The sequence below is a fragment of the Eptesicus fuscus genome, chromosome 18 (genome assembly GCF_027574615.1).
Source record: "Eptesicus fuscus isolate TK198812 chromosome 18, DD_ASM_mEF_20220401, whole genome shotgun sequence".
NCBI classification, from domain to species: domain Eukaryota; kingdom Metazoa; phylum Chordata; class Mammalia; order Chiroptera; family Vespertilionidae; genus Eptesicus; species Eptesicus fuscus.
This window is the reverse complement of record NC_072490.1, coordinates 59,064,730-59,088,095: the sequence shown is the minus strand read 5'-3', so window position 1 is coordinate 59,088,095 and position 23,366 is coordinate 59,064,730. Positions and strand designations below refer to the sequence as shown.

The 23,366-nt window shown below is 50.9% G+C and overlaps 1 protein-coding gene, 1 long non-coding RNA gene and 1 pseudogene across 5 annotated transcripts in view; 2 read left to right on the top strand and 1 right to left on the bottom strand.

The window, feature by feature from the left end:
• Window positions 1-4,936: 4,936 nt before the first annotated feature.
• Window positions 4,937-5,647, top strand: LOC114227301 (tetratricopeptide repeat protein 4-like; annotated as a pseudogene).
• Window positions 5,648-9,198: 3,551 nt separating this feature from the next.
• On the bottom strand, window positions 9,199-13,963 carry LOC129152173 (uncharacterized). Of its 2 annotated transcripts, none has more exons than XR_008558911.1 (4): window positions 13,340-13,963; window positions 12,410-12,482; window positions 11,631-11,721; window positions 9,199-9,545 (listed from the first exon to the last, which is right to left on the bottom strand). It is a non-coding gene; the product is annotated as an uncharacterized LOC129152173 (long non-coding RNA). The 2 variants fall into 2 exon arrangements; XR_008558912.1 differs by having other exon boundaries at window positions 13,810-13,963.
• A 187-nt stretch (window positions 13,964-14,150) lies between these two features.
• The window catches only part of RYBP (RING1 and YY1 binding protein), an 82,951-nt gene continuing 73,735 nt past the window's right edge, over window positions 14,151-23,366 (top strand). The window contains exons 1-2 of one of the 3 annotated variants that reach the window (XM_054729511.1): window positions 14,151-14,341; window positions 14,969-15,094. In XM_054729511.1, coding sequence (XP_054585486.1) covers window positions 14,310-14,341; window positions 14,969-15,094 — 158 coding nt within the window. In that variant the 5' untranslated portion in view covers window positions 14,151-14,309. Of the gene's footprint in view, window positions 14,342-14,968; window positions 15,095-23,366 lie in introns of those variants that run through there. The other 2 variants (XM_054729510.1, XM_054729513.1) reach the window with 2 other exon arrangements.

The following is a 23,366-nucleotide window of genomic DNA, read 5'->3' as shown; positions in this document are numbered from 1 at the left end:
TTGCCAACTGTTTCCAAGACTTGTCCACTTACCTGGGCCGGTCACCACTCCCACTGCCAGTCCCACCGGTGATTGTCCAAACCCGTGCCTGCTTACGGAGTGGGCACTCGACCTGATTCTGCCGATCACACTGATGGGAGAGGCTGGGGGAGGCTGGGAGAGGCTGTGTCCCGCTGAGCCAGACTGAGAGATGGTTTTCTTTCTCCCTCTGGATGCCGAGCCTGAGCATTGGGGTGGCTGCAAACACCTGCACCCCATGGGCGGGTGGGACCCAGTTAGAGAAGGAGCCGGCGTGGCCACAAGCTGCATCTTCGCTGGAATGGCCTCCTGCTCGGTGACCTGACGCACTTCCCCGCCGTCCGGGTTTATTTTGCAGTTGTTCTCACTGCAGCCAAAGCCCCTCAGTGACCTCACTGTCACATCGTCACCCCAGCCCACTGTCTCCTTGGAGAGGCCACGCTCCCAGCTTCGATCGTGTCCCTGCGATGGACTCGTCCGCCCAGTTACAATCCTGGCATCATCCTCGCCTCCTCCCTCTGCATCCCCTCCACTCCGCCCCCAAGTCCAATCAGGAATTAAGTCCAGGAGATTCTACTGTTGGAAATCTCTCATTCTTTCTTCCCATTGCCCTGCTTATTCTTTTCAGTTATCGCCATTTGTACTGGCCTTCTGCCCCCTTTCCCATTTTGACTCAGCCACCACCATCTACACCGCTCCCAGAGATCCCAAACACTCAGGACAAGTCCTGCAAGCTGGTGAAATGTGTGCATAGGCTACCTTTGTCTTCAAGGTACAACCCAACGGATCCGCATGGTTGTGAGCTGCTTCAGGATGGGTTGGCTCCAGCCTCTCCACCCCCCCACATGCACTGAGCTCCAGCACATGGATGTCCTGCGTCCAGGCACTGCTCCGACTGTCACGCAGCTGTGCCCTGGGCTGGCGCCCGCCCCCCTTGTCTCCTTTCTCCTGCACTTCGCTTTGCCTCTGGCATAACCAGCACCCAGCACTGCTCCTGCTCTGGCATAACCAGCACCCTCATTTTCATGTTGACCCCAGTCAGCTTGGGGTTCCCGTTTCCTCAGCGCGTGCCTCGGGGCAGACCTGGTGCAGGTGCCGGTCTCAGAGCATCTGCTCATCGTGGTGCCACCGGCATGCTTTCCTCTCCGCCGCGCCTTCACGTCCAGGAGTCGTCTTGACAACGCCCACTCCTCCGGGTCCAGAATCGCCGCCAGGAGGCCTCGGCTTTGTCTGCACCAATGCCATCCCCATCGCTCCTGCTCCATGCCACTCTCCTGGAGCTGTTTGCTGACAGGCCACTCTGCTCCATGTCCTCAGCCCCTCCTTTCCAGCACTTCCCGCCTCCCTCCCTCCCTCCCATGGCAGCTGGAAGGCTTTTCTCATCTGGAAAAAGCACTCCCTCCACTTCCTTCTCCCAAACACGCGTCTGACCTGCGCCTTCCCGAGTGAGTTCTCCGGTGGGAATTCAGGGCGAGGAGAGGTTAGGATGATGGAACACAGAGACAGAAGCTGACAGGCCTTTTAAAAAATATATCTACATTCTTATTGCTTTCAGAGAGGAAGGGAGAGGGAGCGAGAGAAACATCCATGATGAGAGAGAATCATGGATCGGCTGCCTCCTATACCCCCCTCACTGGGGATGGAGCCAGCAACCCAGGCATGTGCCCTGACCGGGAATTGAACTGTGACCTCCTGGTTCATAGGTCAGCGCTCAACCAACGAGCCAGACGGCTGGGCACTGACAGGCCTTTTGCTTCTCCTCTATCACATTTCTTCCTGACGACAGAGAACACGAGGCCACGAACGCCTGGGAAAGGGAACGGTACCAGCAGACAAAGGAGCACAGAGGGGCGATGGCGGCCACTGAGCTCACGACCCTCCCAGCACATCGTTACCTGTGTCTGTGCCCGCTTCCCCGAGGCCGAGGCCTGCTGCGTCCTTCACCGTGGCTCAGCGCCTGGCTCGGGCACAGCAGTTGCCTCATAAATAGCTGTCAAACTTACAATAAAAGTGAGACGCGTGGACTTTGGAGTCAAGGAGATCAGAATGGCTTGCCAGCTGCCTTCCTGGTGGTGTGAGCTGGGCAGACTGCTGGGCCTCTCTGTCCACGGCAGCAGCGACAGGGAGGAGAGGACCGAGCCGAGGGGGCCAGCGCTCCTGCAGCTCTGTCCTTGGCCCATTTCCCTCTTCCTCCCCTTCCTGGCTCAATTCTACCATCTCTCCCGACCCTCATGTGGCCCAGCCTCCCATGTCAGATGGCCCTGCAAACTTCCCCACCCCTCCATCCCTCTAAGTAACGATATTTAGGAGCCTGGAGGTCCAGGGATTCTGTTTGTGAGTTAAGTACAAAGAACGTCAATTCTGGTTCCAGCCTGCCCTGACTGTGGGATGTCGGACAAGTGAGTATCAGTTTCCTCATGTGAAAAACAGGAGTGATATCTGACCTTACCAGGTTCTTGAAAGAATGGGCTCAGGAGCCCAGGCGCCCAGGAGCCCAGAGCCCAGGAGCCCAGGAGCCCAGGAGCCCAGGGTTCAAAGCCCAGCCCTGCTGCTTTCAGAATGTGCGGCTCTGCGAGAGTGACTGTTTTGGGTCCTACTCCCCTTATTTATGAACGGGGCCTCATCACAGAACCTGCCTGCAGGTCATCATTCGCAGTCAGGGAGTTAAAGCACCTAAAGTAAACACTCCATAGACTTTGGTTGTTATCCCTCAGGCCATGTTTCCTCAGCCACACACAAATTCTAACATGTGCACAGTCTGCCCGGCAGCCATAACCACATACCCAGACTGGCACTTAAATAACAGTTCTATTGCCTCACAGTGGTAACGGCTGGAAGTGCAAGGTCGAGGTGTCAGCAGGCCGTTTCTCCTGGGGCCTCCCTCCTTGGCTGCAGGGGCTGCCTTCTTGCTGTGCCGCACGTGGCCTTCCCCCTAAACACGTGTGGCCCTGGGTTTCTTCCTCTGTGTGTAAGGCCACAGGGAGCGGGGTCAGGGCCACCCTGACAGCTCATGCTAATTGAAGGCCCTGTGAAAGCCCTGCCTCCTCACACAGTCACGGTATGAGGCACTAGGGAAGCCTTAACGAACTTAAGGGGGAAAGAGTTCAGTGCAAGACAACACCAGGTGCTGAGCCTATGGTGAGCCTCTTTCCTAATCCAATTCGGAATTAACGAATCCCGGGCTGTTTGGGTTCTAGGGACTCCATTTGCGGTCACAGTAGAAAGAACTTGGGATCAGGTTTTAAAACTGAGCTCAAAACCTGCTCCGCTCCTATGGCCTTGGGCCAGCCGCGGCCCTGCTGAGCCTCAGCGAGCAGCCTCATCCTGAGGAGCCGGGTCCAGGACAGTGTGTGGGGGCTTCTGTGGCCTCCGCGCTCCGGTCTCCGCCTCTGAACTCAAAGACAGGCCTGGATGAGTGGCCTTCCCTCTCCTTCCACCCTCAGAATTCTGTGACTCTGATTCTAAGGGTGGAAATTCAAGAACCAAGGACAAGCTGCTGGGGAAGCAGTTTCTGGGCCCGAGGCCTCAATAGGTATTACTGACTCAGTGAAGGAAATCGGCCGTTACAGGGAACCCCCTCTGCATATTCCTGAGGCCCAGACAGGAGAGCGCCCACACATTCCCTGGGTCTGGCACGTGTGGCTGCCTGCTTTGGCAGGAACTCACAGGAACAGGACTAACAAACTGGGAGTACAAGGCCAGGGGACCGCCCGATTCACAGGGACCTGGGCCCTCTGCCGGAAAGGACCAGGCCAGCTTCCCTGCCTGCCCGCCTGCCCGGCCTCGCCAGAGCCTCCGGCCCTCTCAGCAGCGTGGGCTTCAGAAGCAGCGTGGTGAAGAGGGAGGTCAGGGGTGGACTGGGAGATCAGCTGTTGAGTAAGAATTCAGATTCTGACCCTGACTCTGGCCAAATCACTTCTCTGGCTGTTTCCTCATTACCAACTAGGGCAACAATAGGTCTTACTCACTGAGTCATTTGGGGTCTCAATGGGGTAACAAATACAAGTGTTTCATTCTTTCTATACATAATTTTTGTGTTCCTGCTATGTGTGGGAACATTTACCATACTGCTCTTTTTACTAGAGACACAGAATAAAACAAGACAAAGTCACTGTCCTGCTAGAAATTAAATTCTAGTGGAATAGTCAGGCGAAAACAAACAACACATCATGAAGCGCTCAGTCATAGGCTGTAAAGAAAAAGGCGGTAGGACAGGGATGGCGCCGACTCGGGAGGCCACGCAGGACGCCTTCGTCAGCGCGGGCCTCCTGAAGGGGGCCGTGAGCAGGCCCGGGGAGCAGAGATGTGCCCTGGAGCTCTGGGAGGACAGCTGGGAGGGCCCCAGGAGGGGCTGGACTTGGCAGACACCGTCCCAGGTCAGTGCACCTGGAGCTGGCCAGCGGCCTTGAAGCTGAGGGTCAAGATTCTGAATTTTAATCGGTGTCGTGAGAAGTCATTAGAGGGCTTCAGGCAGGGGGACTGTCACATGCGTCTTAAAGGGCCTGCTGTTGGGAGGAGAGGGTTTAAAGGATCACGATAACCACAGAACTGCTGGCCCAGTGTTCCCAGCTCTCACCGCCCGGCATGCGGGGGGCTGTCCCTGCTGCCGACGGGCCACGCGGCTTTGTGAGCAGATGTCACAGTGTCACTTCCAGGCCAGGCAGTTCTTGCCCTGGGGAGGCCCTGCTCCTGGGCTCAGTGGCCGGCACTGCTCAGGTGGCGCTGCCCCTCCCACCCGAGCGCCGGGGAGGCCCGTGGGCCCGGCAGCGACTGTGAGGCCACTTGAGTGAGCACCTGCCCTCTGCAGGGACAAGTCAGAAGATGTGGGCTCACACCACAGCACAGTCTAGAATGACCTGACAGTTCAAGAGCAGAAGTAGGGAGGCCAATCACGGGTCTAAAAATGGGTGGCAGCGCGATGAGGAGGAGGAGCGGAGCAGCGCCGGGCGCCGGGCCGCCAGGCAGGAGGGCCCAGGAGCTACCCTGGAGGGCTGAGCTGGACGCCGCCTCCGATGACGACCACGTGGACTTGTTCCCGAGCCAGCCTTCCTGGGGCCGCTCCGCGAGGACCGGAGGGGAAGAGGAATTCGAAAAGATCCCCGTTGTGAAGGGAGCACCGTCAGGAATTGATCCCAAGGAGAATCCTGACTTGGCTTGTCTCCAGTCAGTTATTTGTGGTGACGAGCGACCTCCAGAAGAACAGGCCAAGGCAATGAGCACGTTAGAGAAAAGGCGATGGAAAGCTGTGGTTTCGCAGTCGGAAGCTTAAATGACGTGCACACCCTGGTCTGAATGTTGTTCTTTGGCCACCAGGCAGCAGCGTCGTGCGATCTGGGCGCTGCTCTCCGTGACATGACGGCTGCCAGAAAACGAAAACCGCGCCACCGCACCGCAATGTAAGAGGTGCCTTTGCCATCTGCAGGGAAACACTGCTGAGGCTGTGAGCTGCTGTGACGACGGGCTGCAGAGAGATGCCAAAGAGAAGAAGCTTCTGGAAATGAGGACTGAAGCAGATACATTGAAGCGAACTGAACCGAGGGATACAAGGAGAGCAAAGCTGGAAGAGAAGAGGGAGCAGAACCAGGAGGAGAGCCCAGGCCCTGGGGCTAGGAGCCTGGGCCAGCGGTGATGACGGCGCTGCCTCGGGGGGCTGAGTGCACTCAGGGGCTCAGCGGGAGAGCCCCTACGCGCCAGGCGGAGCGGAGGTGAGCCGGGCAGACTCAGCTGCCTGTGCTCTTTCTGGACCCAGAGTGCCAGGCAGCCTCCCTCTGCCTTTCACGAGGACTCCGCGTTACCGACCATCTGATGGAGATGTTGGGTGGAACACCCTCTTGGGACTCAGAGCAAACACACTGCCCTGCTGCCCGGCCGACGTGGCTCAGTGGTTGAGCGTTGACCTGTGAACCAGGAGGTTATGGTTTGATTCCCAGTCAGGGCACGTGCCCGGGTTGGGGGGCTCGATCCCCAGTGTGGGGTGTGCAGGAGGCGGCTAATCAGAGATGCTCTCTTGCCATTGATGTTTCTCTCCCTCCCTCTCGCAAATAAAATTAAGAAAAATACTGCCCTGATAATGTAGAGGTCTACTTTGAGGATGAGGACAGGACAGAGCTGTACCAGGTGCCCTAAGAGCACCCAGCTGCAGGTGCTGCAGCTCCCAGGCACTTGGTAAAAACCCTGACACCAGCATTTTTGGTCCGTGTGATTCTCTCCTTTTTGTAGACATTATCTCCGGGGGAGAAAGGTGCAACAGGTAGAGCGACTGAGCCAGGCTGATGAGCCAGGCTACCTGCATCTCCTCCCAGACCCTCCTCTGCCTGGAATACAGCATTCCTGAATCAGCTGGACATTGTCCTGGAATCCAGCACCTTCTCTCTGTCACCCTGGACACGGTCCTTCCTCACGTTGTGGGCGGGGAAGGGCTGCTGCCTTCCCAGAGCTGTAGCCGCTGGTCAAGGTGCTGAGCCTCAGCGCGTCCTCGCTCTCTTCTGTTGATGCAGAGCTCTGTGCCTTGGTCATGACATCCTTGGGCTCTGGGCTGTGCTATCCCGGCCTCCCTCTCTGAAGGGACCATCTGCTGCAGTGACCACAGCAGCTGACCCAAAGCACTCCCTGGACTGACTCAGGATCCAGCGGCCTGGCTCTGAACCTTGGTGGAGGTAGAGGCTTTGGAGAAGCTACTCCTCAAACTGCACATGCCATGCATGTAATTTAAGGCACTGAAGTTGAGACTGGCCTCCAGTTATCTCATGAGCCAGGAGGGCTGCTCTGTGGATACTGGGGGCCTAGGGGGAGGATGGGGCCAGGAAAGCTGGGTCCTGTTGCTGCATCTGTAAACACCTACAATCTGGGGCCCTCCAGAAGGTTTGCCAGTTTTCCCGATCTTTGCCACAGGAGGACTATGATACACTTGGCAGTGGACTCTGTAGTCTTCCCCAGTTTCCACATTTTAGAATTCTGTGCCTTTTAAACTGGAAACCCTTTTGGCACATGGAGTCATTGTCCTCATGTACCTGCAGGGCTTCCTGTGTCCTCACTGCAGGCAGGTGACTTCCCGCAGCACCCAGCCCTCCCCGGGAGGAGGGGACTCCGTGCAGAGCCATGGTGTGGACACTCATGTTCTTTTCCCTTTGCCACGAGAACATATTTTCCAAATGGAGGCTGCTCCTTCAGCCTGGGCGCCAGAATGGTAAGACATGTGGGGCAGAGCTGCAGCAGCCGCCGGCACCACCGACTGGAACATGAATGAGGAATAAAGGCTGTTGTGGCAATGGCACAAAAAGGAGTCGGATGCAGGATCTATACTGAAGGTCAAGCACAAAGGGTTTGCTGATGGGCTGACGTAGGGGGTAGGGAACGAGATCCAAGACGTATGGCCCCAGCAGTGAAAAGAACACTCAGAAAAGGACAGGCTTACCCCCGGGGCAGGTACACAGCTAAACTGCAGCACTCGAGCTGTGTGGCTGTTACTTGAAGGGAGCAGGCAGTGTGGAATGCAGAGGCTTGGAGAACTCTCCATTCTGAATGACCAGGTTATTAAAGTGTAGTTTGTATACAGTAAAATTTACTCTTTTTGGCATATAGGTCCAAGCTTTGACAAATGCATTTTTGTCTTGTAACCACCCCCACAATCAAGACGTAAATTACGTCCATCACCTCTCCAAATTCCCTTTTGCTGCTCTTCCTTTATATCCAAACCCTTATTCCACCGCTCACCCCAGAAGCCACTGATCTGTTCTCCATCCTATAATTTTGCCTTTTCTAGAACGTCCCATGAGTGGGATCACAGAGTGTGTGGCCTTGGAGACTGGCTTCTTTCACGTAGGATATGAAGTCGAGATTCCGCTGTGCTGCACGTGGAGGTCGTTTCTTCCTTTTTCTCCCCTGGCGTGGACGGACAGATCCACTTGCTGAAGGGCATTCGGGCTGCTTCCAGCTTTTGGTGATTATAAATAAAACTATAAATATCTGAGTACAGATTTTACTGTGAACACAGGTCTTTATTTCTCTTGGTAAACTTCCAAAGTGGGATTTCTGGCTCTTTATAAGAAATTGCCAAACCATTTCCCAGAGGAACTGCACCACTCCCACCAGCACGGAGGGAGGGCCGCTCCGCCTCCTCCCAGCTCTCGGATTGTCAGGGTTGTTTCAAGGTACAGTGGTATCTCCTGTGGTCTTCATCAGCATTTCCCTAATGAATAATGATGTTGGGCATCTTTTCATGTGTTTATTAACTATTCCTACATCTTTTTGGGTGAAATGTCCATTTAAATATTTTGGTCATGTTTTCATTAAGTTGCTTGTCTTCTTATATTCTAGATTCCTTTACCAAATACGTGCTTTGCAAGTATTTTCTTCCAATCTTTAAATTAATTGTTGTACCGCATTGTCATTTCACACCTGTCAGAATGGCTATTATCAACAAATCAACAAACGACAAGTGCTGGAAAGGATGCAGAGAAAAAGGAACCCCCATACACTGCTGGTGGGAATGCAGACTGGTGCAGCCACTGTGGAGAACAGTATGGAGTTTCCTCAAAAAACTGAAAATGAAACTCCCATTTGACCCAGTGATCCCACTTCTAGGAATATATCCGAAGAAACTAGAAACACCAATCAGAAAGGACATACGCACCCCTATGTTCATAGCAGCACAATTTACCATAGCTAAGATTTGGAAACAGCCTAAGTGCCCATCAGCAGATGAGTGGATTAAGAAACTGTGGTACATCTACACAATGGAATACTATGCTGCTGTAAGAAAGAAGGAATTCTTACCATTTGCAACAGCATGGATGGAACTGGAGAGCATTATGCTAAGTGAAATAAGCCAGTCAATGAAAGAAAAATACCACATGATCTCACTCATTTGTGAAATAATGAACAACATAAACTGATGAACCAAAACAGATCCAGAGACAGAGAAGCGTCGATCAGACTGTCAAACCTCAGAGGGAAGGTAGGGGAAGGTGGGGGTAAGAGAGAGATCAACCAAAGGACTTGTATGCATGAATATAAGCCTAACCAATGGACATGAACACCAGGGGGGTGAGGGCATGGATGGGGGAGTTGGGGGGTTATGGGGGGAGGAGGACACATATGTAACACCTTAGTCAATAAAGAAATAAAATAAATAAATAATCAATTCTTTAAAAAGATTAATTAATTAATGGTTATAAACGGTGTAAGGTATAACCCAGGACAGTTGTGTCTAGTGGTACTTCCCACCATGCAAGAAGCAGACCAATAAGACCTCACCTCTCTGATCAACACACACCGTGGCTTTGCAGCTGATTGCCAAATCTGGCTGAGGTTCAAACCCAGGTGGTCCGGAGGCTCCACCTCTCTGACTCCTGCGGCTTCTTTAGAAGTTAACGTCCTCGTCCTCGTCCTCGGGCATCTCCGTGAGACAGGCCCCAGTGAGGTCCGCACAAGCCGAGCCTCCGAGGGGAGAGAGCTGGGCGCTCCCGGCTCCCGAGGCACTCCGGGCACTTGGTTACTTCCAGGAACAATGTTCTCTCTTAAAACCACTGGAGGAACATCAGTGCAAAGTAGGACACTAAGTCTTAGCAAATAGAATCAAAACCTTAGGCCTTCCCAGTTACTGTCTTTCTGGGTGGCCTTTTCAGCCACCAATGATACTGTTCTCACCTTCCTTTCCCCTCAACACCAGCTCTGAATGTTTCATTAGAACCATTTAGACCTTGGTTATTAACATTTCAAGGATAAAATTGGTGACAAGAGAGAAGGTTGAGAAGCCAACACAAAACCATCAACTTGTGATCTGACCAACTGAGGACATTTGAAGAAAGGCCACCACCCTCTGCTACTGCCACCGCTCCTCGAAAAGGGGCGCCTGGTACCCGGCCTTCGGAGCTTCCGCATCTTCCCCTCCTCCGCCCGGCGCTTTCCTCTCCTCTCTCCGTGGCTCCAAGGCCCTTCCTGGGCCCTGTAACTGGTTCCTGGGTCCACGCAGCCCAGCTGGCTCCCTCTACCTCTGTGACTTTCCAAATAAACTTTCACGTGTATTTGAAAAAAATGAAAACAATGTACCCAACCCTCTAAGAAACTATTTGGAAAGACATAATCTCCAAATAAAAAAGTTTTTCCCTGAGAATCAACTGTTGGTAATTTACTTGGGTGTAGACAAGTATTTATACACTTACCCCTTAGTTTTCTCATTTCACTGAAGATCGGTGAAAACCCCGCCCCAAACCACAATTTGGAACTCAGACCTTAAGAAGGTGTAACAGGGTGGGGTGGTGTAAGCCCTGAGCTATTTGGAGAAAGGCCTTTTGCTTTCGCTTATTTAGGATAACTTCTTTGGGTGTTCCTAAGGTTCAAAGTCTGGGTCTCAGTGAGTATTTACGTTTTCTGCCTGGGAGTAATGTTTGCAAATAAAGACAGGAGGATGCTGCGTTGATAATAATCCAGATCCTGCCTTTGCAGGCACCAGTGGTTTTTGCTTCTTTCTTGAATAAAAGAAAGGCAGGAGGCCCACGCCAGCTGCCCGTCCTGGTCCATGTCTCTGGCCAATCTAAGGTTTCCCCTCGACCTCCTCCTCCAGGGCTCTGCCTTCTCCCAGCATCTCAGTCACTGAGGGAGACTGCAGGCAGTCCCAGGTAGACAGATATTCTTGGCAAACTTATCAATGGTGTGGATAAAAAGGGGTGCTGTACAAAATCATAAATTCCTAACTGGGCAGCTCATGGTGGGTAGTACCCTCAGGCCTATAACTTCTTCAGTGAAAGGCTTTTAAGCCAGCCCTGCCCATTGTTCTTGAGCATCAAGGTTAATGCACCTTTGAAATGCCAGGTTAACATCCCTCGAGAGAGCACCTAATTTTAACTAGCCTGTAATCTAATCCCCACCTTGCTTTCTTTCACCTCCATGTAATATTCCCATGTTCCCACCTTATTTCCAAACGCACAAAAGAAAATGCAAATTGTTATTCTCCAGAACATTTGCGACCTTAGTTTACCAATTGTCACTTTTGGCACAAATATACTCATAAAAATTTTCTGCAGGATGTTCCTTACTTAGACAATGGCTTCCATGCACTCAGGATGAAGACCCCATTCCCAGCTAAGCCTGCCCTCCCCACAGGACCCAGCTAGAACCTGTCTCGTCAGCCTCATCTCTCCTCTCCCCTGGGGACACTGGGCTCCAGCCCAGCAGCTGGCCTTCAGCTCCTCCAAAGCTTCCCTCCCCTCGGAACTGGCTTTCCTTCTCCCCCAGGCAGCCTGAACTTCTTCAGGGCCTCCCTCCCTCCCTTCCTCCCTCCCTCCCTCCCTCCCTCCCTCTCTCCTTCCCTCCCTCCCTCCCTCCCTCCCTCCCTCCCTCGCCTCTGGCCTCGCATCCTGTACTTTGCCTTTGCAGCAGTTGTCACAATCATAATTAATTAAGTGTAAAAAGTTTGGCTTCTCAACTAGAATGTGAACTCCAAAAGGTCAGGAATCAAGTCTCTCTTGTTTATCTGATCTTCTAGTCCCTGGAATGAGGCATGGCACCTAGATTCGGCTCAAGATTTTTAGACTCGGTGACCGGGATTCTCACTGAAAACCTGACTTTGGGGCAGAGACCCGGAGGAAGGGAGGCGGTGAAAACGTGGTTACCTGGGGGGCAGAGCAGCAGGTGCGAAGGCCCTGGGTGGGAGGTGACAGTTCCAGGAACGGCAAGAAGCGGGCGTGACTGGACTGGAGGGACCTGGAGGCAGAAGGTGGTCTTTTACTCTGTGCTATGCTCCGTGGAATCATTTACAGGAGATGCTTCTAACCAACATCTATTCTAAAACCATGGGTTTCAAATAATTTTTACAGCAGTAGCACCCTTTAAGTGAAACATGAACTGGAAGTTCCAGATAGGAAACAGAGGGGCAGGGGAGGGCTGGCTCCTCACCACACGTCACACCACGATGGTTCACAGCAACGCTGCAGAGGGAGGCCGCCGGCTCAGGCTTCCCTGCAGAGCCTGCTCCCCGAGCGCCTGCCTCAGAGTCCTGTCCGGCTCTGTCACTACAAGGAGCCTTTCGGGGGCGCGAATGAAACGAGAGCCTCTACAGTTCCAGCCACATGGCGATGTTGGGTCTGATCTGTTCCTAGAAATTAGTTCTCTGTACTGGGACTTCTCTTTTCCCCCTTAAAGCATGTTTAAAACTATGTATTTTTTTTGGAAAGGTAAAACAGCTTAAAATACAAGCATTCACACACAAAACAAAAAACAACACTAAAAACGTCAGTCTCCTGTGGGTGACAACTAAACTATGTTGTATTTGTAGTGGAATTCTACACACTTAAGCAAGCAAACAAAAATGAACTACTGATATAGGCAACAATATGGATAAATGCCACAATTATTACGTTGAGAAAAAGGTACCAGACATATGCGTGCATACCATAAACCCAGGAACATGACAGCCACAAACAGGAGAGCGAGTCTTTGGTGACAGAAGTTGAAATAGTGGTTACCTGGGGGGAAGGGATGAAAGGGTGAAAATATTCTCTATCTTGATCTGGATGGTGGATGCAAAGGTTTAGTGTCTATCTATCATCTATTAATTCACAGGGCTGCAAAATGATTTGTGCATTTTACTCCCCGTTAATAATAATAATAGTAATAATAATAATAACAAAGTAAGTCTCCTTCCTATACCTGTGGCTCCCAACTACCCAGTTCTCCTGCCCAGAGGCCCCATCTGCACCTGGGACTTTACCACCCGTTTCCTCTCAGCACCGTCACCCCAGGGCTGGGGTCCTGGAAGCACGCCAGGCTGACACCTGAGGTCAAGGCTTCGGGCACAGGGCCAGGCTTTCTCTGTCCCCTTGGGCCCTCTGCCCCTGCCTCCCTCCTCCACTTCCTCCTTTCCTGTCTGAGGAGCAGGTGGCAGAGTGGCCTGCGGGGCTGGCCGCGCTGCACAGGGCCATCCCTCCCGTGCCGCCGAGAAAGGCCGGCATGTGCTGGTCAAGCTTCCAGTGGCCCGTTCCTTCCTTCTCTGGGTTCTGATCCCTGGACTGACCTAGGACTTCCTGCTCCCTGGCCTCAGTGCACTTCTCTTCCGTGGGGCAGTCCCGATAATGACCCACTTGGTTTACATATATATGGGGCCTATCGCAGGGGTGCCGAGCGGACACCCTCCAACCTCTAGCAGCATTCTTCGACTCCGTCCTACCCCACCCAGGGCTTCAGCCCGCCCGGCCTTTTATCTTATCTCCTGGGATCCTCCCCTGCCAGCACTGCAGAGCGCCTGAGGGCAGAGGGCCGTGGTGCTGCGCGGCTAGAGTGGGGGGCGGGGGGCACAGCCCAGGCCCGTTTTGGTAGCTCTCACCCAGGTTTTGTGTGGTCCTTCCAAGTGCCAGGTTGACCTGCGTGCTTACTGTGCATAGGTCTGAGTTTTCCGAACGCTCCTAGGAGGCGGGTTATGAGCCTCATTTTGGAGATAAAGGAGCTGAGGCCCAAGGTGTGACCGCTGGCACGTGGCTGCCAGGATTCCAGCAGCTACTTCCTCAGGGAAACGCCCTACTTAGGTCCCGGGCGGGCTACGGGGGAGTCGTGCGCCGCGGCCGTGCCGGCCTTGGGGAAGCTGGCGCCACGCCCTTCCTGCAGCGCCCCAGCGCCAGGGGCCTGCGCGGGGTCCTGGGGCGGGAGGTGGGCTGGGGGGAGCGGATGCCAGCTCTGCGTGGCAGAGGCGCGCGAGGGCGCGGGCGAACCCAGGCCAGAGGCCCGCCGGCCCCGGGCACTGCCAGCCTCTAGGCGCTGCTAGCGGCGCGGCTGCTGCAAGCCTCTGCGTGGACCTACTTCCCCGGGGCGCGGTCGGGGCTGCGGGCCCGAGGGCGGCTGCACTCGGCGACCGCGCGCGGTTCCAAGCCCGCCACGGGCTCCCGGCGCGGCCACGGACGCCCCGCCGGGCACGCCCGCTCCGCCGCGGGGCCGCCAGCAGGCACGCGCGCCACCGGAGCGCACGGCAGCGCACGCACCCCGCCGGCCGGCCCACGTCCGCCCGCCCCGCTCCCCGCCCGCGGCGCAGGCCGTGGCTTCCCATTGGCCGCACGAGGCGTGACGCGCGGCGCCAGGCCCCGCCCCCCGTCAGTCACTCGGCGGAGGCGGCGCTGGCAGGGACTAGTCTCGGCCGGAGACTGGCGGCGGCGGCGGCGGCAGCGGGAGCTCGAGCCGCAGCGGCTGAGGGCGGGTGCGCGCGGGGGAGGGAGGGGGGTCGGTCCGCGACGACTCCCCGGACGGCGTTTCTCCTCCGAGGCGCGCCGGTGTCGGCTTTCGGGGGGCGGCGGTCCAGCCGATCCATGACCATGGGCGACAAGAAGAGCCCGACCAGGTACCTGCTTGGAGCCGGGGCGGAAGGGGAGGGAGGACGGGCGGGGGCCGGCGGCCAGGCCCGGAGCCCCCGGGCGGGGGAGGCGCCGCTAAGATGGAGATCGGGGCGGGGGCGGCGTCGCTGCGTTCGGGCCGGCGGCCGTGCGCGCCGCAGCCATGGCGGCTCCTCCCGGGCCTCCGCCGCCGCTCCGCCCAGACAAAGGGAGATTTAACCAGGTGGGCGGGAGGGAGCGGGCCGGCGGGAGAGGAGGGGCGGCCCTGCCCCGCCGCCGTCGCGGGCGGCCCTGCGCGCCCCGGGCCCGGCCGCCGCTCCTCCCGGCCCCCGGCCCCACGCTCGGGCCGCCGAGTCCGCCAGCTTCCTGCGCGGCCGCGGCCCAGCTCCGGAGCCGCCCGCCGCCCGCCGTGGGAGGCCACGCGGCCCGGGGTTGCAGGGCGCCGGTGGGGGCCGGGGGCCTCTCCCGGTTCCGGAAAAGGATGGGTGGGTGGTCGCCGGAGCGAAGTTTCCAGCCCAGGATTCCTGCGAAATTACGACGGCTCACCGGCGCCTGTGATTTGCTGTCTCCCCCTTTTCCTGCCCTCCCGTCCCGCTCCCCGTCCCTCGCCCCCCGCCCTCGCCCCTCCTCTGCAGGCCGAAGAGACAAGCGAAGCCTGCGGCGGACGAAGGCTTTTGGGACTGTAGCGTCTGCACCTTCCGGAACAGCGCCGAAGCCTTCAAGTGCAGCATCTGCGACGTGAGGAAAGGCACCTCCACCAGGTACCGGCGGGCCTGCCGCTGGAGGGGCTGTTTGTGTTCGCGGAGGGGAGCGCAGTGCTGCTCGGCCCGCCTCCCCCCAACTTGTTGATGAGGCTTCTGCCCGTGGTGGGCCAGCGATGGTGGCTTTGGTTGTAGTTCATTTTGGCTGCAAAGCCTCACGTTGAATAAGTGATCGGTGGTTTTTGTCTTCTTCCAAACAGACACCGAGTTTCCTTTATACTCGTGTCCGTGGGCTCATCGGTACGGGCTCCCTCAGGAGAGGCAGCGGGACTGGGCTACGGATTGTGGGACAGAAGAGCTTTTATTTTTGGCTTGCGCAGAATGTTTTTAATTTGCCTGTCTTGAATTACTTTTCTCTTTGAGAAATCCAGTGGTGGTGATACAGTAATGCTGGTTGTGCTTTTCCTGTCTTGAGCTGCAAATGTTTGTTATTTTTGTGCACTTGAAAATAAAGCTTGAGCTTTGATAAAGAAAGTCCTTTTTTTTGGAAAGCCTAGCGGCCCGTTTGGTGTGTTTTTGCCTGATCTTGGCGCAGAGCGCTGATGGAAGACGATTTTGCAAAATGGTGAAATGAATTGTGTGACCATATTGAAGTTGGCGTTTAAAACTTTATGATAATGCAAAGCGCTGAAAGAATCTCTTGTTGTGTTGGTGACGGTAGTAAACTGCATCTGGCATCAAAACGAGTAACATGTCGCTGCACTGGGGGTCAGAGTCGGTTTTGTAGCCTTCCAGTCATCTTTTGACTTACATCTTGAATTTCTTCCACCGATGTTCTAGTCTGAAGTTAAACTATTCTTGATGTCATATAACGTGCAGACATTGGGATATGTGTGTGAAAGAGACAGAATGAGTGAGTTTCTGCTAAGTCCTGGAAGACAACTTTGATTTGCCCGAGGTCTCATTTCATCAGGTCCTTGTCTTTGAACGGGTGGTATTCCACTGTGACTGTAGTAGTACTCCATGGTCTTAACTGGATATTTTTCTTCCACTAACTCAGTGTGTCTGTTAGGATATCATTGCTTTATTTATACCTGGGATTAAATAGGATATTGGGCAGGCTAAAGAATATATCAGATCAATTGGTCCTAATATTGATGAAACAGTTAATGTGAATTCCACTACATCTGTTAGAAATGAGACCTTTGAGTAAAAATACTCAAAAAGTGAAGGTATTTCATCATAAGTAGTTTTTAAAGTAAATTCAGGTCAATTATTTTGTATTATAAAATAGAAGATTAAAGTAAAAAATTCATTGTGAGCTTAATAGGTTTTTCTCTTTTGTTGTTAATCCCACCAAGGATATTTTTCCATTGATTTTTAAAGAGAGTGGGAGGGAGAGGGAGAGACAGTAGTATTGATGAGAGAGGTTGCCTTCAGCACGCTCGCACCCAGAATCGAGCCTGCACTCAAGGGACGTGCCGTGCCCTTGACCGAATCTGAACCCAGAACTCTTCAGCCCAACTCAGAGCACTGAGGGCCAGTGCTCTTCCCTGAGCCAGACCGAGCGAGGGCTAGGTTTGTTCTGCCATCCGGAACAGGGAATGTGATCAAATGGCATGGAAGCTTAGAGACGGACGGGCTGTTTAAAGCAATTGTGATGGTAGGTGCTTATGAGTCCTTTTTTTACATGGAGACTCCCTCAGAGGCCAGACCTCTTTATTGTGGTTTTGTTTTGATTTACCGTAGGTGATGTTCAAGTAAGTGACTAGGAAACGCATAAGAACTTGAGAACTTTACTGGTGAAAAGAAACTTATTACCAAATTCAAAGTTTGCATATGATATATTGCTGGGACTACTTATCTCACATAATGAAATGCATTTCAGTTTTTACATGTATTAAAAATCTGACTCAGTAACTTTTTGGAAGCACGTGGAAGATTTTGACTTTAAAAACAGTATGGAAAAAAAGGAAAAAATATGGATGTTTAAAGTTTTTTCAGAATCACAGATGACAGTGAAATTCAGTTTTAAGCAAACATTAGTTATTAAAATATTTTAGAGTCTGTTCAGGAATAGAATACTCACCTAGTATCTTTAAGGATCTTTGTGTAGTTTTTTTATTGAGTAGGCTTTGAACACAGATTTCAGAGCCTGAGGACTTAATGTCTTATCTGCTCATGATAGATACTCTTACCATCTAACTTTGTTTCATTTTGGTTATTGCCAGTATTTTGGTGTTTTAGAGCTATTCTAGAAGTCATCACTAATGGAAGGCGAATAATAGTTGTACTTCATGTGGAAAGGTAAATTTCACAGGTTTTCATCTTATCCTACTTAGCGTATTGATTAATTTTTCTGATTCTAGTTACTTCATATTTTTTTCCCTGGGACTTTTTCTTGTAATTTTCTCTGTACTTCAAAGGTTTGACATTTTTCTGCCTTGCATAATGTTTTAGTCAGACTTGGTAGTGATGGTAGTAGAAAACTTGTTGCTCAGTTTTTGGATGCTGGGCAATACGTAAAAATTTGTAATTTTAAATAATAAAAGGGTTTTTCTAACCTGTTGACTGGCATAGAAATTGGGTTTTGTGTTCTGAGCTAGTGTTTGGTTTTAGAACAGCAGCTGGTTGGCCAGCCCAAGGTGACTTTTGAGTAGTTCATCCTTCTTGTCATCATTGTTGCCATCATTGACCAGCCAACCAAAGAAGTCAGCTTTGAATTATCGGTAGTGCAGTAGGACTCAGAACTGTATTTATCCTCAGAGAATAGAATTGATATTTCTCAGTTTGGTTAGGAAAATACTGCCCCTTATCTAGAGAACATTTTTATATTCTCGGGAGGGATGTGAAAGATACTGCTCAAGACATTGGGGAGAGGAGGAGGGTGTTAAAGGTTGGTAAGACATGTACCGGAATGACCATACTCCAAGTTATAAAGGCCCTAAGAGAGGTATAAAAAGCTATGGGAGGTTGGAGCAGTCTGGCTTGGGGATCAATTAGGAGGAGTCCCCCCTCCCTTCTTCAGAACAGGAGAATTGATTTCTACAAAATTACCTGCCCACTCTTCACTATTAGTGCCATATATGCCAAATATATTTAATTCTGCAGGTGGAGTCATGAAAGTGATTCAGAAGGTATTTATTCTTCCTTTTCGGAGCAGCATAGAGCAGAATGAAAGGAAGTTTAGAAACTTCTACGGAATATGTTACGGGAAGAAGGAGGGAATACTTAATAGACTCCTTGGAGTTCAGGGGTTAGAAGAGGTCTTACATTTTGGATGTATTATCAGTTATGTGTTGGGTCTACCCCTTGCTGGTTGTTTTTTGTAGCCTTATCGAGGTATCGTATACACACCATAGCATTCACCAATTGTAATGACTCAGTGGGACCAGGTCAGAACATTTCCCTCCTGGGTCTCCCCCTGCCTGTGGTGTGACTCACTGTTAAGTCTTGGCACCTGCACCTGAGGGGCCACTGCAGTGGGGAAGTTGCTTCTGCACCCATCACCCACCCTGCTGACAGACTCAGCCTTGCAAGCTGGAAAGGGAGGGAGTGTGTGTGTAAGGCGATGGTGGTGGGGAAGAAACACCATTCCTTCCTAGGTGATGGCTAGTATTTCCCAGCCCACTTCGCCAGTTTCTTGAAAGAGAGGACACCAGCTTTTAAGAGGAAGAAAAAAAAAAAAAACACCCCACAAATTGGCAGATTTATCTAACCATTGTTAAGCTGCCTTTCTTGAGTGTTGGGCAGAGTAAGTGTATTTTACTTTTAGTCTTGTTTCTGTGAATGCAGTGATGTCTTTACTGTAAAATAAGAATTACCAAGATGGTTTGCAAGTCTTGCTGATGAATGAGTTTTTACTTGGAGCTACTGCTTAAATCACACTCACTTGAAAAATTAGAAATTTTTTGCTTTGTGTAATTACCAGAGATTTAGAACTTTATTGGTCTTCAACTCCAGATTTTATCACCATGTTGAGTTGTAATCATGTTTTATTTAATCCCTGTTTATTTTAATGCTACCTCTCTGAAAATAGTACTGTTTCTAGAGATTTTACAGACAAGTAAAAGTGAGGCATTTACTTTAGATGTGTAATAAGATTGTGTAGCTTAATAAAAAGTTGGTGCTTTAGGATATGAAATTGGAAGTTGGTACTCAGTTGTTTTGTGTGTAAAATGTTTTCCTTGTTCCCTGATTCTTTGCAGTTGTAACTGGACTTTTTCTCCCATTAAATTCCAATACGCTGACAACTCAGAATCTCTTAAGTAGACATGAAGTACGTTAGAAGTTATAGGGGGTCACATACATAATTAGTGATAATGTCAAAATTTTGATCTTTGCTGAAGCTTCAAAAGTGCATCATCCTGTAATACGTTTCAGAGAGGAAAACGCCAAGAAAGCAGAGGGAGTAGGTACCTGATCTGGAGCAGGGCAAGCCTCTTCTCCAGGGGCTCAGTCACCTTAGGTCAGATTGATTTTATTACAGTGTTTGTCTTTCATAAAACTGCTTCAAAAAATACATAGAAAATTACCTGTCTTCCAAATTTTCAAACCTTGTCTAACCTCTAACCTGGTACAAAAGCCGGGTCAGTTATTTTCACCCAGAAATAGGTGACCTTGAACCTACCGATTTCTTGGTACTGACATGATCTTATGGATGGTACTAGTTCTTGGGGACCTTAAAGTAAATTACCTGGGTAGCTGTGGTTATTTAACAAGTTTTTGTTGAGCACACAGCCATCTGGGCTCTGGCTACAGTGGTATAAAGACAGATAAGGTCCATGTTCTCACGGAGCTTAAAATGCTATGGAGAGAAAGAAAATAAACAAGTAAACAAGATAATTTCAGCGAGTGGCAAGTGCTACAAAGAATTTAGAGCAGGATCAGGAACTTTATAATCAGGAATTTATTACTTTAATAAAATTTTCAGGCCAAAAAGGAGGGCAGAAATAATACCTTACTTTACAAAGCCTTTGCTTACCAATGCTTTTCTCTTTTTTAAAATATGTTTTTATTGATTTGAGAGAGGAAGGGAGAAGGATAGAGAGATAGAAACAGCACCGAGAAATATCACTGATAGGCTGCCTCCTGCACCCCCCCTTTCTGAAACTTTCTAGGAAACAATAACGCTTTCTTTTGGGAAAGGAGATAGTTATTCCTGTAGGTTGACTAGTGCCATTTAGTTCATTTGTTTGGAACAGTAGAGTTGGAACCTTGGTGTACAAGCTACTCAACGTTTTTTAGTTGCTTGTTGCATACTAAATCTAGGCAGCTAACTTGCCAGTATATCTTTTTTTTAAAATGTTTTTATTGATTTTTTTTTTTTTTAAGAGAGAAAGGAAGGAAGAGGGATAGAGAGATAGAAACATCGATGAGAGAGAAACATGGATTGGCTGCCTCCTGCATGCCCCTTTCTGGGGATCAAGTCTGCAACCTGGGCATGTGCCCTGATGGGGAATTGAACCAGTGACCTTTTGGTTCATGGGTTGATGCTCAACCATCAAACCACATTGGCCAGACTGCCAGGATATCTTATTAGCTACTGGGTGGGAGGTTCAGAATGGATTCAGTTGTGTATTTGTTAATGTGGCATACATTTACAATGTGCTTCCGTAGATGCTGAAGGAATTTTAAGATTAATAAAAAGTTCCTTAAGTGGCTATAATTTACCAAAATAGTTCTCAGCACTAATTCATTAATTAGTACTTTAGGTGACAGTAGGTCTCTAAATGTCTGCTTTCCCACTTGAACTAAACATTCTACAGTCTTCTGGCTCTTTTCTCTTTTGCCCCATCACCAGGGCCTTTTCTTTGTGGCATCTTCCTTTATACTCCTCATCACTGGTGCTTCCTCTTGTTGTTTTTGCCTGTTGATTTCAGTAAATGTTTTGAACTGCAGCATACATACGAAGAATTGTGCAGTCAATGATAAGACTTGATGAACTTTCACAAAGTGAGCACACCTGTGTAACCAGCACCCAGGTTAAGAAGCAGAACAGTACGAGAACCCCAGAAGCCCCTGGTACGCTGTTGTCGCCGCCCCCCGCCCAACACCTGAGATGAGTTTTGCTTCTTTTTGAAGGTTATGCTAAGTGGATCGCACGGATGTACACATCTGGGTTGTGAGACCCATCCCGTTGGGTGTGGTTTGCTTATTTTACCAGGGTTGTTGAATCCTGAGGATATCCGAGAGCTCAACTGGGCATGCAGACCCTTATGCATTCTAGAGATGGGATCTTTCTCAACTAGAGTTGTCTCCTCCCAACAGTAGCATAAGTCCCCACATCATAAGGTGAAAGGGACAAAACCTGGTGTGTGGAACTTTCTAGAGGACGTAAGTGGAAGTAAACTTTGTCTCTCATCGGTAGTGTTGTTCATCAGTCACTTGTATTTCAAGATATTGGTTAAATGGACAGAAAATTTCTGCATTCAGGGAACCTAACAAACTTGTTGAAAAGTTAAGCCCATGGGAAGATAACCAGTGGTGTGCAGCAGCCAGGGAGTGAGTGACTTCACGGCAGGCGTGGGGTGGATGGTACCTGGCAGAGAACACAGTGCTTTTCAGAGGAGGCAGCCCCTCAGTCTGAGGGGGTGCATTGAGGGTGCCTCGCTCAGTCTGGGCTGGAAACTCGGCCTTTATGACTCGTGGGGGTAGGGTATGCTCTACAGGCTGACTTGTGCACGTTAAGTAGTTCTTGGTTTCCTCCTGCCTCCTTACGAACTGTGCTCTTCAGATGGCATCCGCCCCGTCCACTGCTCCCACAGGCTGGAAATCCCCACGTTCTATTGACGGGCCCCTGGCACCGCCCCATGCGCACATAGAGGACACGGGACACAACGTCCAGCTGGTGCTTGGGCCTCTCCTCCTGGTTCCCACTGCCACTAGGGTACAGTCCAGATCCTGAGCATCACAAGGGACTTTTTAGTTGGTTCTTTACTGTTTTTTCTTTATTTTTGTCTTTTTGACGTGTCTTTTTTGTTTGTTTTCATGGCTATGGTTTATTACAGTAAAAACATAAAAGCAAAAGAGCAAAGGGGAAAAAAAGTTGCATGGACGGAGCCTGGCTGTTCCTTTCTGTAGACCAGGCGTCCTCACACTGCGGCCCCGGGCCACACGCGGGTGTTTTTGCCGTTTTGTGATTTTACTTCAAAATAAGATATGTGCAGTGTGCATAGGAATTTGTTCATAGTTTTTTTAAACTATAGTCCGGCCCTCCAACGGTCTGAGGGACAGTGAACTGGCCCCTGTTTAAAAAGTGTGAGGACCCCTGCTTTAGACTGTCTGGAAGCAGCCTGCCATCATAAACAGCTTGTGCGTTTCATACCAAATTGCTTGGTGTTTTCCAAGCAAGGATTATGCTGTCTTGTTTCCATACCTTCATGCAGGTGTTCCTCTGGATTGTCTTCGGAATGCTTTCCTTTCCTTTTGTCGTGGCTGACTCTCGTCTGTGCTTCTGGATGTTGCCATCGCCCTCCATTGGCATAGCCCTCCTCAGGACAGTTGAACTGTGTTGTCATGGATCACTTTTGCTGTTTTCATCTTTGTTTTGGGCGGGACCTTTCTTTCCATAGCTTTATTTTCCTATGTCTGTCACAGTGCCTGGCACTGGGCAGGGGTTCAGTAAATATGTATAGAATAGATGAAGACCCGGGGTTTCAACTGGAGTCCCCTTTAAAACAGTTCTAGTTAAGAGTTCCAATAAATATTCTTTCATATTAGGGCATCTGTCTTGTGTATGTTAATGTCACTGGATTAGGGTGAAGTTGTCTTTAGAAGTATGTCCCTGAAAGTAGTATGCCTGCTTTTCGGCTTTGTTTCCTAAACGTGTATTAGAAATTCAACAGAATTAGCGCTTCGGAGGCGTAGCCAGTGCCCTTAAGTGCTTCCAGGAGTGCCTCAGTGGCCTACGTTGCAGTACCCGGTGCTTCTTAATCCTCTCTGGCTGCTCATTTGCTGGTAATAAAGCAGAGGCCCATTTTGGTGTGCAAAACCAATTTTGAGGTCTGATAAGGAACTGGATGGGTGTGCTGGTAAGTTGGCACCTAAAGATAGTTTTAAAATGGCTACATGCCCTGGTCGGTTTGGCTCAGTGGGTAGAGCGTCGGCCTGCAGACTGAAGGGTCCTGGGTTCAATTCCCGTCAAGGGCATATACCCTGGTTTCAGGCACATCCCCAGTGGGGGGTGTGTAGGAGGCAGCTGGTCGATGTTTCTCTCTAATCGATGTTTTCTGTCTCTATCCCTCTCCCTTCCTCTGTGTAAAAAATCAACAAAATATATTTGAAAAAAATACAAAATAGCTACAGATTATTTTGGGTTATAGAAATGTTA